At 38.4% G+C, this 15,513-nt stretch overlaps 1 protein-coding gene across 1 annotated transcript in view; it reads left to right on the top strand.

The window, feature by feature from the left end:
* Positions 1–5: 5 nt before the first annotated feature.
* The window catches only part of zip (myosin heavy chain 10), a 31,091-nt gene continuing 15,583 nt past the window's right edge, over positions 6–15,513 (top strand). Inside the window, exon 1 of the mRNA XM_018544789.1 lies at positions 6–670. Coding sequence (XP_018400291.1) covers positions 314–670 — 357 coding nt within the window. The 5' untranslated portion in view covers positions 6–313. The remainder of the gene's footprint in view (positions 671–15,513) is intronic.

Below are 15,513 nucleotides of genomic sequence, written 5' to 3'. Positions count from 1 at the left end.
TGGTGTTGGTGCCGCACTCGTCCGTTGGTCGCGCATCGTGGCGACAGCTGGTAGCGGCAACCGTCGTCGTCGCCGTCGTCAGGGCTCGACTCCGAGTCGATCGTGTCGCGCGGAATACACAATACGCGCGGATAGTCGCGAACGTTGCGCGCGCGTTCCAGCTAACGGATAACGGTGTGACGCGCGCGCGCGCGCGCGGCCAGGGAAACGAGAGAAAGTATAGTCGGGAGCGCACAAGGGGCAGAGGCCCGTGTAGCAGCAGCACAGCACCTTTGCCGCCGTCGCGTCGTGTTGCGCGCTCGCTAAAACAAAGATGGCGGACGTGGACTCGAGGGTAGACCGGTCCGATCCGGAGCTGCGTATCTTGTCGGTCGACAGGAACAGCTTCAACGATCCGGCGACCCAAGCGGAATGGACGCAGAAGAAGCTGGTGTGGGTGCCGCACGAGACGCAGGGCTTCGTCGCCGCCGGCATCAAGGGCGAGCGCGGCGACGAGGTCGAGGTGGAGATCGCGGAGACCGGTAAGCGCGTGCTCGTCGCCAAGGACGACATACAGAAGATGAATCCGCCCAAGTTCGACAAGGTCGAGGACATGGCCGAGCTCACCTGTCTCAACGAGGCCTCCGTTCTGCATAACCTCAAGGACCGATACTACTCCGGACTGATTTACGTGAGTGCGCGCGAGACTCCTTTTATTCCTGGCGTTGTTGCGCCTGCCTCGTTTCCCGGTGCGCGATATTTCAGCGGCTCGTTCTTCCAATTCATTCTACCCAAGTGGTATTTAAATCTCGCTTTTCTCCCCGGAGCCACCCGAGGATGACCTTATGCTCGTCGCTAACCCAATTTTCCTTCTCTCGAGTTCCAATCCAAGACGAACTCCGAGTTCGTCGAGAGACTCGAAATTCGGGAACCCTTGGACGTAAAACTCTGTACACCGCGGAGATTTTATTTAATTCCGATCAAAAGGGTAAAAAAAATTAGAGCTCCAAGTTTATCGCGTCGAGAGAATAACTCTGAAAAATATATGACAAATTTGTTTTACTATTCTTTTCGAGGAAGGAAATGTAAATAAGAGACGCGAGAAAATCAATTTCGTTTTAATGACTTGACCCGTCATTATGAACGTTTTTAAAATGAATGGGTCCCAGTCATTTTTACTGCAAATGATTTGGCGCTTCTCTCTTTCGTTCTGTTGTTCTTTCGCAGGGTTAAGAATTGAAAGTTCGGGAGATGGTCTTGCGAAAAGCCGCGGCGATGCAGGTGCAAGTGCCAGATGCGTACCGGCCCTTCCACGCATCCCGTAGGGCCGGTTCCTCCAACGTCGGTTAACTCTAACCTCGATTTAAAACGTTCCTTCATTCCTTCCTTTTGCCAGAACCTTTTGGAGCAAAATCTTTCGATTTAAATCGAACTCTGAGGCTTGATGCTTCAGTTTCTAATTAACTTGTAGTTGAATTTAATTTAATGACAACGTAAAAATATTTTTCTAGTTACGATTAATCATTAAATTGATAATTTTGTAGTGAATAACTTTTAAAGTTATCATTAAATCAATTTTATGATTAACTATAGCTAGAAACCAAGCTTGATTTTTTGTTTTCTAATTAACTTGTGGTTTAGACTTAATTCTTCATAATGTAAAAATTGTATTTTTCTAACTATATATATATATAGTAAATTGATGATTTCACAAAAATTTTAGTTACCACTAAAAACCGTCAGTTTTGTGATTAATCATATCTAGAACGACACAACTTTTATAATACATTATCATGAAGTTAAGTCTAAACTACAAATTAAGTAGAAAATGAAATACTAGATCTAATTGGAGTTAACCAACCGCTTGCAAAAAATTGTCTATAAAATAGTTCTTAAATATGGTTTGCTTGTATCTTAGAATTATAATTTTGTGAGAAAATTTTGAGATCTGTTGTATTTTTGTCGGAGAAGAATTCAAGGTGAAGACAAAATACAGCTAGATAAGAAAATTTAAGAAAAGGTTCAAATTATTCGATAAAAGAAAACAAAAAGGCTCGATAAGAGTCACTGACCGACTCCGAAATTTTCCCAACAACTTTTCGAGAAACGTCGGAATTTCCGTCTCTCTCCGGGGCGTAGCAGAATTAATATGTTCCTCGTAGCGCGAAGGCACCGCGGTGACTCACCACGTCCCCGAGCTTGACTTCGAATTCGCGTTGGCATTATTAATTCGTGCACGTCGCCGTGAAAATTAATCGCCTCGCGAAATTACGCGAAATTCTCGATGATTATGATGACTAGCTACGACAGCTTCAAAATATTTACGGACCGACACACGGTGGGAACGCGTAAGGCAAAAACGACAGTATTCCTCGTCTTCGGTTGCTAAAGTCGGAGTTTGTCGCGTGGAAAAAACACGTTTATATTTGGAGTTATGTAGCCTTTTGCTTTTTGCGTTTGACTATAGATGAACGGGATAAATAAATCAATAGCTCGAAAGTGGAACGCTATATCACACCGGCACACGGGTGTGGAAGAGAGGAAATTTCCATGCTGGAACATTCGTTTCTCTATACATGTGAGAAAGAAACTTTACAGCTTAATAGATTATTGGTTGTTTCAGTTCCAAGTTACTGAAATGAGAATTAATAATCACCCTAGCCGTGTGTCTCTTTTGCATAGTTAAATATCAAAGGAGTTACGCGGTAATCCAATCTCTTGAGTTTGAATAACATTTTGTTACTTTTAACTTTTGTATGTGTCAAAATATAAATCAATCTATTCTTGTGGAATTTAAAGAATGTCCATATTAATGCATTTATGCACTTAGTAGAGAATAATAAACTTTCGAGTCAAATTTAATAGATACGTTTTCTTGAATTAATTCGTCCAATTTCATTGTTTCAGTTAAATTAACGACGCATTGAGGAGCAGTGGCAACTTATAGAAATGATTAAAAAATTGATTAAATTGAGTATAATTTGACATTATGAATTTAACAGTGTACATGCAAGCGATACTGATTCTCTTACAATCTTTATATATTGAGATAAGATATTTGATTACTCGGTGGGGATAGGCGAATTAATTTTTAATGACATATCGATATTATTTTAACACGACGATATCAAAACACTGAATGCTTGACTACAGATGGATTGGCAATAATTACAATAATCCTAAGGAAATATCGTTACTTCTGTTATTAAGCAATAAGCGATTAAGATCGGCCACGAGTCTTTCTACCGTAAAATGTATGCATGTTTCAGACCACACCATATATCTTGATACGTTTGAAATTTTCTGAGATCATTTATCCTCTGTTTATTCGATCAGAAAAATATATTCGTCGTTGCAGTCGTGCGTGATGTTGAAATCAGGATTGATGGTGTGGCCGCGGAGAATTTATTTAAAAGAAAAGAAAACCCAGCATCTCGTTTGTATTCTCGGGTATTGCATTTTTGTCGATTATCGATTCGGTTTTGACAGGCACGTTTTGAAAAATAGCAATCATCGCGAAATCGGTCGCTGTCTTGTTCCAACCAATGCAATGAGCGAAAGGCCGATTCTCTTTCGCTTGTAAGACGAACTAAAGATAGCTCTTGGTTCACTACGGCTCTTGCTCGTCCTCGTCTGGAATTAATCCGCGCGCGAGATATATCGGAAATGTCGGCAGACCGAAGGTGAGAGACGTAAGACGCAGATGAAAAGAGAAGACATATAAAAGAGAAGGAGGAGAGAACCGGAAAGAGAAAAATGCGTGTGGGAGACGCGAATGAATTCGATCGAGAAAAAGCGCGCGATTTAAATATTTAACTATCTTTTTTTTTTCTAATAGTAAAATGCTAAATTTTTGAACATCATATCTTTTGATTTTTTAATTACACTAAAAAAAGTATGTTTATAATACTAATAGCATTATTTTGATTAAAAATAATATTATTTATTCAATAACAGTACCTAATAATAAAACAAATAAAATTTTATCAAAATAAGAACATGATATAGTTGTTTCATTAATAGTTTCATTTAATGTTATTGAATAAAATTATTTGTAATTAAAATAGTGCTATTGATGTAACATTTTTAGTGCATGATGTATACTATATTTTTTAACTATTACTAGATGTATATAGTTTTTTACATATATTACTACAAAATAATAGCAGTTGAAAAAAAAATTATTACTATAATATAATGCAAGTACGTCTTTAAAATGTGTTGTATATTTTACGACGTTGATACGCAATATCGGATTTCATTTGGGAAAAACATGCATAAAAGTACGCGCGGTTGTGATGCAAAGTATAAGATAAGGTAACGAATTATCATGGTATAAAAATATCATGAAGAAAGTTGTTTTGCAAGAGATAATTGCGGTGTGTGGGAAGTAAAAACGTTCGTCTCTCACATACCTGCACTGCAGGTCTCTGTCGGTCCAATGTACGAGAGTTAATTAATATCGAGCAAAAGGCACCTATGGATTTTCATCATTAGATACCTTCACGTATACAATTATCAGATACAACCTATAAGTTTCGGATGGGAGAATGGACGAATTTCAGTCATTTCAGATCATTTTTCGCCGAGCACTCTCTCGTTCTCTCCTACCTACCTTCGTAATAAACACGGGCGATATTCACGGTGCGTAAAGTTTCTGAAAGGAAACCTGGTCCTATGGTCAAGGACGAAATTCGTTGCGGTCAGGTATTCAGGGAGAACCGCGACGAAAAAAGGACACGGGCGGTGGCCGATAGTCACCGATTCCATGCACGAGTCTCGACGGAGTATCACCTACATGTTGGGAGACGAGTATGTACGTGCAACCGGCACCGGCCTTTCCTTGATGCTTTCGCTTATCGCCGGTTGATAAAAGCTTGCCCCACCTTACTCGATGGCGAGCGTGTGACTCACGCAAATTTTGATTCCGCTTTAAACGCGGTCGCTGATTACGCTCCTCAACTTTGATTCCATACTTGGAAGCAGGTGTTGGTTTTTCCGTCGCCTGGAGACTCGTTCCTTTGAATCTCAAATATTGTCACTAATACTGCAAATATTGATAGAAGACTATATATTTAAGATGTCAGAGAGAATGAAGCAGTATAATACGTGCAAGTCTAGATTTTGATGTGAATTATTATTATTATATTGTTATTAGGAATCATTGTTACATAAATTTCAGTAAAAATATATACGATAGACGATGTGCTGTAGATTATATTAGTTTGAATGCTTCTTGGACTATTTACAATTATATATTATATTGTGATTATTAAGAATATATTTAAAAGAGTATTTTGGAAAATATAATATAAATAAATTTAAATTGATTTTTTAAAATAAAGTACTGCAAATTTTGTGGCATATAAAACAATTAAATAAAATCTTTAGTGAAACACAAGCAAATAATTTTACTTGCACTTGAAAGGAAAACGATATATTTATTTTTTAAGTTGCATAAGAAATTATTGGAAAATATCTGCAACGTAATCAAAATAATTAAACTTATCACAATGGGATTTTTTTACTTTCTTCAGATAAAGCGTGTTAGACTTATTATATTGTAATAGAGAGGGGGCGATATGTATTGATAAAGTTTGCTCGGAATGTAAAGAATAATTGTGTACGTGGAACAAATATCGAGTAAATATCGATTGTTGTTTCAATGAAAAGAAACGTGTTTTCATGTTTTCCTGCTGTGATTTCTCTTTTATTATCGTATATCATAGTTTTCGTGTTTCCTCCCTGCTGCCAAGAAAGTATTCGATAGTCGCATTCGATAAGATAGCGAATCGTGTGCAGCTGTTCTCACACGCGTTGAACGATGTAACTTGTAATTTTATATTGCCGCATTAAAGAGGCACCTTTGCTAGCCAGATGACAGACGAATGTCTTCTCTTAAAACGGAAAGTCGATTGCAATCAACGCGTTTATTGCTCAGACATTTTACGCAGGTCGTAAAACAACCCGAAAATAACCATAATCGACGCGTTTAATATCTTTGGTTCAAGGGAAATGTATATGATTTATTGAGCATCCTGTACATGGGCAATTTTGTGTGCCGAGAGAAATGCTGCCATATAGTTGGGGCCGCAGAACGGGTTTAAATTTGATCGCAAAGGCAAAGAGTTTTTATCGCCCTCGTAAGAGGCGCGTGTTCAGTTCGTTGTGTATCATCTCGCTAGCTCTTAATGAATTTGTCGTGCTATAACCGGGCGGATGTGTTAGGGATTTAGCTGAAATTTACGTCAGAAATTCCATACGGGCTTCGTCATAACTCTCTTCATGCGAGCGTTTGTTTGGACAAGAGATGCTCAGAATTTCAACCGGTATCGTCGACATTCGATATGTTTTACGGGCGTTATCGCATCGGGAATAAACTGTACACGATATAATATAGAAGACAAACTCGCGATCTATAAAAACTGTTTTGCTCGGTAGCTAGCTGTTTCCTCATACGATCGAAATTTTGCTATCCCATCGCTCCCTATCTCGGTGTACCAGACCGTGCAAATCGGAGCAGCGAATGGTCGAGACGCGTCGTTTGTTCCGAAAAGAATTATTGACGCTAGCTTAAAGATGCGAATTAAATACTCGATGTGATTCGTCGAAATCGCGAGGGTATATCATATACAGAAATAAAGTCTCCTATTTTCGCTGACAGACTTTAATTTTTCATTACTTTTGCAACGTGAGTGAAATTTTGATACAAAATAATACGTGGCAACCCGAGAGACCTGAATAATAATATAATCGTCTTCTATTTCTCGTTATGTTTTTTCTTCTAAACTCGTAGAATGAGAGTCGATGCTCGTCGTGACTCACGCGTGACTGATTCGGTAAACGCGAAGGTAGACAGAGTCCGATGACGTTCTCCGAGGAGAAGGTAAGAAAGCGATAGCGCGAGAGAGGTAAAGTGACAGAGAGGTATGAGGAAAGGGAGAGTATCGGGGTGAAGGCGGAGGAAGGTTGGAATATTCGTTGGGAGGCCGATCTTGAGACGCCATCTTAGTGGTTTGACAGAGTCACCTTGGCGAAATGTGGCTTACCGTTGCAAAATTGCGAATTTCTTATCCGCCGATGAATCGGCGAATCCTTAAAAAACGATTGAATATTAAGTTTATTTCCGTATGGATGATGAGACAATATCAAAGTGTAACGTTTTCACATTTTTTTAAATTTTAATTTTATACAAAGATGGTAATTATTTTACTCATCTAACAAATAGATGACACCTTACGAATTGTCGACCACCACCGAATTGTTGAAAGATTGTACACTTTTCTTTTATATTGTTTCTCCGACTTTTATTTTTCTCACGAAATTTTTTATTCTAATCATTTTTCATTATAATGAAGAAGGTCATTCTTGATTCATCAATTTTTCCACTTTTAATAATTTATATTTTTGTGACCGAGTCATAAATCAAAGTTCTGTTCAAACAATGCCTGTTTGAAATTTAATGAAATATGATTTTGTCATTTATGTATATACTTTCTCTCTTGAAACTTAATTCGCCAGAAGTCTCCTTTCTACAGTCACTAATTATTCTAAAACTACAGACTGTTCGATATTTTCACCGCGGAAACATTGGCTTCATATTAATTGCAGTTATTTGAAAACTGATGCTGGAAGAAATGGTGGGTAGGAGGTTAGTAGAAAGACGCTGCTTCCTTCATCATTCGGTATTACATTTTGCCCGATATACTCACGATAGTAACCGGCGACGAATCGGGAAGGTTCTGGTGGACGTTCTTGTTGCCTTTAGTCGGCTTCTCGGAACTAGAATTCACAGAGCCGCAACGAGAAGGTAGTACGGCCACACGAGGTCTCCGCCTCACGGCATTAGCCCGATTAGTATGCGCATTAGTATTCGTAACGTGCTACGCGTGTAGTAACCACACGCGGAATTTCTCTTACACCGCGCGCGGAGATACCGCTCAAGTAGAAACATTCCGGAATTCATGCGGAATTCTCGCCTCGGCCGTCTCAGGGCCGTCGCTCAACCGGCATGATCGACATGCGATCGTTACGACATTCGCTTTCGAGACAACCGTCGGCGTGAGAGTACGAACGTGCGCGTAAAAATGAGTTCCTAAACGGAAATGTTGAGCGTCGTTCATTGCCTGTTATCATTAATTATCGGCATTATTAAAATTCATGTTGTAATAATGTGTATACCTATAGTATCTATATTAAATGATTATAGTATATTAAATGATTTTATCTTGATAATGAATGACAAAAGATTGGCCAAAGATTGTAAAATGAAAAAATTAGAATTTTCCGGTTATATAAGAATAATGATAATTTTCCATTATCACAATTAATGGTCATTGCTATAACGATGTATTTTTAGAAAATTTCAAATTCAATTTGATAAAAAATCTGTCGCGAACAAAAGCATGAAAATATATCCCTAAAGAGTCAAAATATACAATATATTTAAATGTACAAATATTTGTTATGTATATTGATTTTTTTATTATATATATATTTTATATTGTAGAGCTATACTTTAGAGCTAATTTTAGACATCACGTTATGCAACATAATGTTAGTCGGGCTCTAAGTTACAACGCAAACAAGGGCGCGATATGTAATCGTATTTCTGCATTTTTCACCTGCACCTGTCGCCGGCATTCTACATTCGTGTCGTAATTTAACGGTGCCGTACCTCCGAAAGCACCACTCCGACGCGAACAACGGCCGGGCGCGGTGCGATTTTTCGTGAGGTCAAGAGGCGAACCCGCGTTCTCGTCAGCAATTTTTCGTAATTCCGTCGCCAAGAGGTATAACGCCGTAAAGAACGTCACTCTTGCGCAACGCTTATGCGTATACGTACATCGTTATCCTTGTCCGTACATGGTGCGAATCCGATTGATTTTGTCCGTGCATACCGTATACGGGTCGTATCTGGACTGTAACGGTTCGACAACTATCGACCGTGTGATTTACTTTATACTACTTTATATTACTCATCGCTGCTTCTGATGCTCTCGCAAAATTGATTGATGTGTCCACGTGAAAATCTTTCAACTTCTTAGGACTCTGAATTTTTAGAATTTCTTACACGCACCTACACACATTAAACTTTAATTATTTATTTAATATAAAATTTAATATGTTATTTAATATAATATGTATTAATTATAATATATATCATTTAAAATACAACAACTTTTGTACGTGCGAAGATACGAACGAATATTTCTGAACTTACATGTATTGAAATTTATGTAAAGCACACACATCTAATAAAACGATTTCTAAGAATTTTCTTTCATACAAATAAATTATGACTATTTAATTGAAACGATCACGTTAGCTTTGTTAAAAGAAAAGAATATAGGATTAAATAGAACATAAAAAATACATAAGTTCTCATTTAAATTTTATTACATTGGGGTTTCATGTTATGATCGTGTAACAATTGTAGATCAGGTTAATGGACTTAAAGTAAAAAAAAAGAATCTTCAATCTCAATCATCGCTCGCTTCGTCTTCATTCTCGTCTTCATTGGTCGGGTATCGATCTTCGATACGCAATCGCTGTGCAATCGCAATCTCCGATACGTAATACGACACGGCTTTTAAGCGGGTTTCAAACAACGCTCAGCAAACTGTTCACCGACCAATTATTTGCCGGACCAAGATAAATATCGCGCGGTCGCGATACGTCATGACGTAACGCCAATTGTCAATGTACAATAATAACACGCAATACGTTTGCTTCTGCATCATTCGGCAAAATGAAATATGTCACTTTTACGCGACGAGTTTTCTTTTTATGCAACGTCGCACGAAGTTGCAGCAATCGTATATAAAATTGCAATATTGCCCCGCGCGCGATATCTGTATCGCATTCATAAATATTTGTCGAGTGAGTGCGTGGCGTTTAAAATTCGTCACGCAAATGCATTCGCAGGAGGTGTCGAATATTTGGCGAGTGAAGGCACCGTCTGGAGCCGGCTCGAAGGCATTCATTCGATAAATATTCGCTAAAGCGATACGATTGTCGCCTTGGGGCGATGAGATAATGTATTTCGATGCGACGGCATGTCGAAATATATGTATGTGACAGTCTTATTTCTCATATAAACGCAACACTGTACAGCTGTATACGAAGTCGAATACTTGACACACGTTTTGCCTAGAGCCCGTTTTATTAGCGAATGAGTGGTATTCTTACGTTCTCCCTGTCTGGAGTCATTACAGCGACGCGGTACCATTTTTAGAGAGTGGTTGGATGTAAGGAGGTGTGGTGTCGTTTCTTTTCGTCCTTTTAAAGACTGGTTATAAACGCAGTACGCTCTTTAAATTGCGTAACGAGGAATCAGTTTTATTTTACGTGATATCGTAACTCCAATCTCGTAATTCTCGGTCAGTTATTTACTTTTAGCAAACACCTGAATTTCTTTCGATACAAATCTGTCAACGATAAGAGTTGAGAGGGACGTGTACACGTTGCTGCTAAATGTAGGAAATGACTTTAGACTTTTGCCTTTTCTTTTTATCGTATAAAATTTACGATCTCATTTCATGAATTGCATTTTTTATTACTTATATGATAACAATGAAGTTATTTCTGATAATATAACGAAAGAATGTATAAGTAACCGCAAGATTCTTTGAAAAAAACTGTATTAATATCAGGAAATTTATGGAAATAAAAAATAAGCTGTGTTTAGTAAATACTAATATATGTTAGTAGTATAGATTTATGTTAATTTCGCAAACGACTAGGTCTTTGCAGTTCCATCGTGGAAGAATTCTCCTTCGCGAATTGTAATTTTAATCCATAATAACAAAGCAGAGGAACAGAGGAAAAGAGTAGTCAATTTAAGATTCCTCAGAAGTATCTGTAACAGTGAAAAAAAAAAAATGAATAAGGTAGTACGTATGTTAATAGCGAATTTATGCTAATTTCCAAGTATATAGCCTCGAGCATTCGCGACTTTGTCGTATAGGGGTTTACGATCTTGTTTCGCGGGCCGCAACTTTGACCCGCAATAATAAAGCATATACCGCATCCAAATCACGCTTTTACCGTTCGTTACAAATTGCACTTGATCACGCGCATGCCTCTCGCGCCGTCTCGAGCGAGCGGTCCGCGCTGGGATCAAGACTTTCGATCTTGTCTCGATCGAGGGCAATCGCGGATACGGGGAGAGGCGGTCAGATGCCGGCCGCGGGTGAAAAAAGGCGTGCGCGCGCGCGCGCGAGAGAGAGAGAGAGACGAGCGAGATGGACTTTGCAGAGTGCAAGCGCAAAAAGGCAAAGACGAGTCCTTATAAGGACGAGCGTCCTTAACCCGCTTATTCGCGGTGCCTTAAAGACGCGGCCGCTATGTGAAACGATGGGTGAAGCGATCCGCGAGAGCCGGTAACGGAGTCGCGGCAGGTCCGATGCCTTTTACGGTTGTCGTCCCGCATTCGTGTTTGTTACCACCGGCGCGGCGCCACGAAAGAAAATTCTGACGAAACCCCCTGGGGCGCCGTAAAAAAGTCCAGCGAGATGTCCCATAATAGAAAATACGAGAGGCGAGACATGCGCGCGTGTAACTAAACACCGCGAGTGACGCATCGTTGCGTTTGATCAGCGTGGAAGAGGTGATTCACGAAGATACGACACGTCTTCGATAGTCCATATACGTGAGGTCATTAAATGTAAATCTAATCCTGAGCAATCACGAACCTCATAAAGGAAGAACTTTTATTTTACACTGAAAATTCGCGCAACGTATTCGGGATGATCGTTTCTGACGTCGGAATAATCAAACTTGTTGAAGTATCCGATATACTTGCGGTATCTATTATGTATCTGTAATTTAAGAGAACTGTTTGCTTTCTAAAATTGGTAAAGAATAATGCTGTGCAATTTACCTTTCGTTAAACTCAGTGTTTTCCACCTTGGAAAACCTGGAAGTTGTCAGGGAATTTCTGTCTTCTTTTAAAATTTTCTTTTATATTTCTATTTTTTTTTAAAGCATTATTTTTTCTTGCTAATGCAAATGTTGATGCATAATCGATTAGCAATAAGTATGACGTACACATTCACACGTTATATTCATGTATTTCTTCATGTGTCTTGCGAGTATTTTTACTCAACAATCAGAGTTGAAAAAAATATTTTGCAGCATAGAGTAACTTACTGATATTAAGTACCGATGAGAACATGCCGTAACGGTCAAGCTGGATGCTTCTAATATAATTTCGTGTGATACTATGTATGTAGATTCTTAAAATAAAATAAAATTATATTAGAAGCATGCAAGATTTAGCTTGACCGTTACGGCATGTTTTCATCGGTATTTAGTTTAAAACTCTTACGGTCCAATAAGATTTATTACTGATATTAAGTATAGTGAGCTTCTTTATTGCTTCGTGACTCCAATTGCATAAAATGATGTAGATATTTTACGGAATGTCTGCCTTTGCTAATTTTTAATATACCTATATGTAGTTTATTTGCATTCCAACTTATTTCTAAAGTTATATTGAAATGTTCTTTAATCTCTTACCTGGAATTTTGAATAAAAACACTTGGAAAAAATCCGCGAATTCTCATGGAATTTTTTTTACAAGATTTTAGTAAACTTGAAGTATCGCGTCCCGTCACAGTTTGTTTATCTCGACCTTCTGGACTCGGCAAGTACTATTGACAGCATACCTCCGCGTACATTTAGAGATTGCTGTACCTTTGTGGTAAAAGATGTCGGTTTCGTTGAGATGTAACGCACATCGCGATCACGTCGGCTGCGGATTTGCTTAGAAGGCACCCGTCACGTCGCGTCGGCGAGGTATAAACAGGAATGTTGGGCAGGGTCGATGACACCCGAGAGAGTACCGACCGGTTTTTGAGGACCTCTGAACGAGAACAGTCCTGCCTGGGAAAGGAGGACAAAGGTTTCCGTTCCATATGTTCCTGCGGCTTACGACGGAATTCGAAGCACATTGCATCGAATCGAAGTTCGATTATTGATTCGCGTAATTTTATGCAAACGCGATGAATCGCTTAAACCGTGATTCCGTAAACGCGAGAATGACGCTTCGTAATAATGCCAAGGAGAAAAGTCATAAATTTCGAGGACACGAGGCGATCGATCCTTAAATTAACATTCCTCAAAGCGTTTATTTTTCTATCATATAAATATGTAGTTATAAAGAAATACCAGATAGTAGATCTAAAAGTTAGTATGACGTTCTATTAATATAAAAAAATAAATAATATAGTAAGTAAACACTTTTCGTAGTTCTACAGTTCCTTGGAAAAATAAAGAATTCCACATTTTTTTATACTAGAAAACCAAAACTGGCAAAAGAATATGGCATGTTAACTTTGTTTTAGTAGCATGATATTTTCCTTTTAAGTTGCAAGAAAAAGAAAAGAATTTTATGAAGCGTCATGCATTACATTGAAATTGATAAAAAAAATGAGGTTACATTTTTAGATGAAAAATTCAACGCAGAGAAATACGAATTAATAGCTGCAATCGCTTCATTTTATTTGATTCATTCATTTCCTGGATTGGATAATAAAGAAAGTTATGGAGCACCGACACATACTATGACTGATCAGATTTCTATGAGAAAACAAATGTGCTGTGTCATGAGATGAATGCGGCTGCAAATATTATTTAAAGTTAACTGAGCTCTAACTTATTCTCCATCTCTTCTTGTTGCGGAATTAGACAGAGAAATACGATAATAAACCTCAGTTAACTGCGACCGCTGTTTACCATTCCATAATGAGAAGAGTTACGAAAGTACGCGGCAAATTAACGTGGAAATCACGCCGTGGAGAATAAATAAACCCGGTAACGGTTCCGGGTGACTTCTTCCACGAATGATGACGCGGGTAGCTGCAAGAGTCCGAGAGTGGACCGGGGAAAGCGAATGTGTGTGAATCACGCTGTAGGCAGTTCTGAAGGCAACCGGCGCGGTGATTCGTCGCGACCTTTGAAAGTGGATATACATACGACGAGCGCGAAGAGCAAGAAAACAGCGACGGCGACGAGATGGGTAATGCCGAAAAAATGCCCGGAGAGCTCAATCTGCGTCGTCGTGAAGAACAACGTGTCCGCGGGTTTGGAACTTAATGAAGCAGTGGCTAACAATCTCCCTGAGGAATTATCTAGCGACCCTATAATGACAACGTGAATAATTTGAGTGGACTCACGCAATTAAGTGCGTCATCGCGCGCGTGTTTAATGGAAGGCAGATAAAAGCGAGAGGAACGTTTATTAACACCTACGCTCGCGCGCTGTCTCCCGCCGACGAATATCGTTTGCGACTGTCGCAACGATATCAATGTTGGGCGTTTATGCGTAAACAACGATAATTCACGCGTACACGCGTAGGCTGTGCGAACTGTCTTTCTGCATAAAATGTAGGTATAAGTAATCGAAATTGATTACGTACGAGAGAATTGCTTCGTTGAAGGATGGCTCAGCTATATATATTACGATCAACTTATTAATATTTTTCCCTATTTCGTAATTTTTCAAAGTTGTCTTTGTAAATCAATATCTACTTTTTTTTACATAATGTGACGAGAATCGTGTAGGATACACTGTTAAATTCATAACGTCAAATTAGACCCAATTTGAGTTACTTTTAATTATTTTTATAAATCATCACTGCTTCTATCTAATATATAATTCGGTCGTTAATTTGACTAAAAAATTAAACAATTTAACTCAAGAAAATGTATTAAATTTGACTCAAATTTAGTTTATTATTTATTATTATAACTGCATACGTTAATATGGACGATATTTACTTTGAAACTAATCACAGAAATAAATTGATTTATATTTTCACACATATGGAAGTTAAAAGTATATCTAACAAAATGTTATTTAACTCAAGTAATTAGATTACCATTGCTCCTTCGATATCTAACAACATATTGTAATTAACATAATTCGCAGAGAAAGCGCATGTAAGCATCGCAATTGGAACGTTTGCATTGCTTGAAATTTCCAAAAATGGTTGCACTTAAAATGAAATAAATATACTTAGGTGTTAAAGAGAAAGTGAAGATTCTGAGTGCAAAAAGTGCAAGCAACTTAAACAGATCTAATGCAAGAGACAGTCAAGGGGAAAACGTGTAATTATATTGCAAGTTACGAGACAACCGTGAATGATACTCGCGTGCACTTGCTCGCACTGATAAAAGGTTAAATAACTTTGCTCTGTTTCGATATCGCACTCGAGAGATTAACCATCCCTTCGTTAGTCAGTCATAGAGGTCTGTCTGCTGCCGCTGCCTGTATATGCGAGATACATGATTTATTTGCTTGTTAACGGATATCCTTGTGGTAGTGAAATGCTGTGTTACGATAAACACTTTCGATCCGGTCGAACTGAATCGTAAATTACTAAACTTATGCAAATTACAATAGCGGACCACTTTATACGTTCAATTTAAATTTATTTTAGCTTGTCAGACAAAACTAGACATTAGATAGTAAAACTAGATGATAATTTTGATCGACGTTAGTAATTAAATTAAGTGTATTTTTTAATCG

Source organism: Cyphomyrmex costatus, unplaced genomic scaffold (genome assembly GCF_001594065.2).
Source record: "Cyphomyrmex costatus isolate MS0001 unplaced genomic scaffold, Ccosl1.0 scaffold467, whole genome shotgun sequence".
Taxonomy (NCBI): Eukaryota; Metazoa; Arthropoda; class Insecta; order Hymenoptera; family Formicidae; genus Cyphomyrmex; species Cyphomyrmex costatus.
Note: the sequence above shows the minus strand (reverse complement) of the source record. Positions and strands in the feature narration are given on the sequence as shown.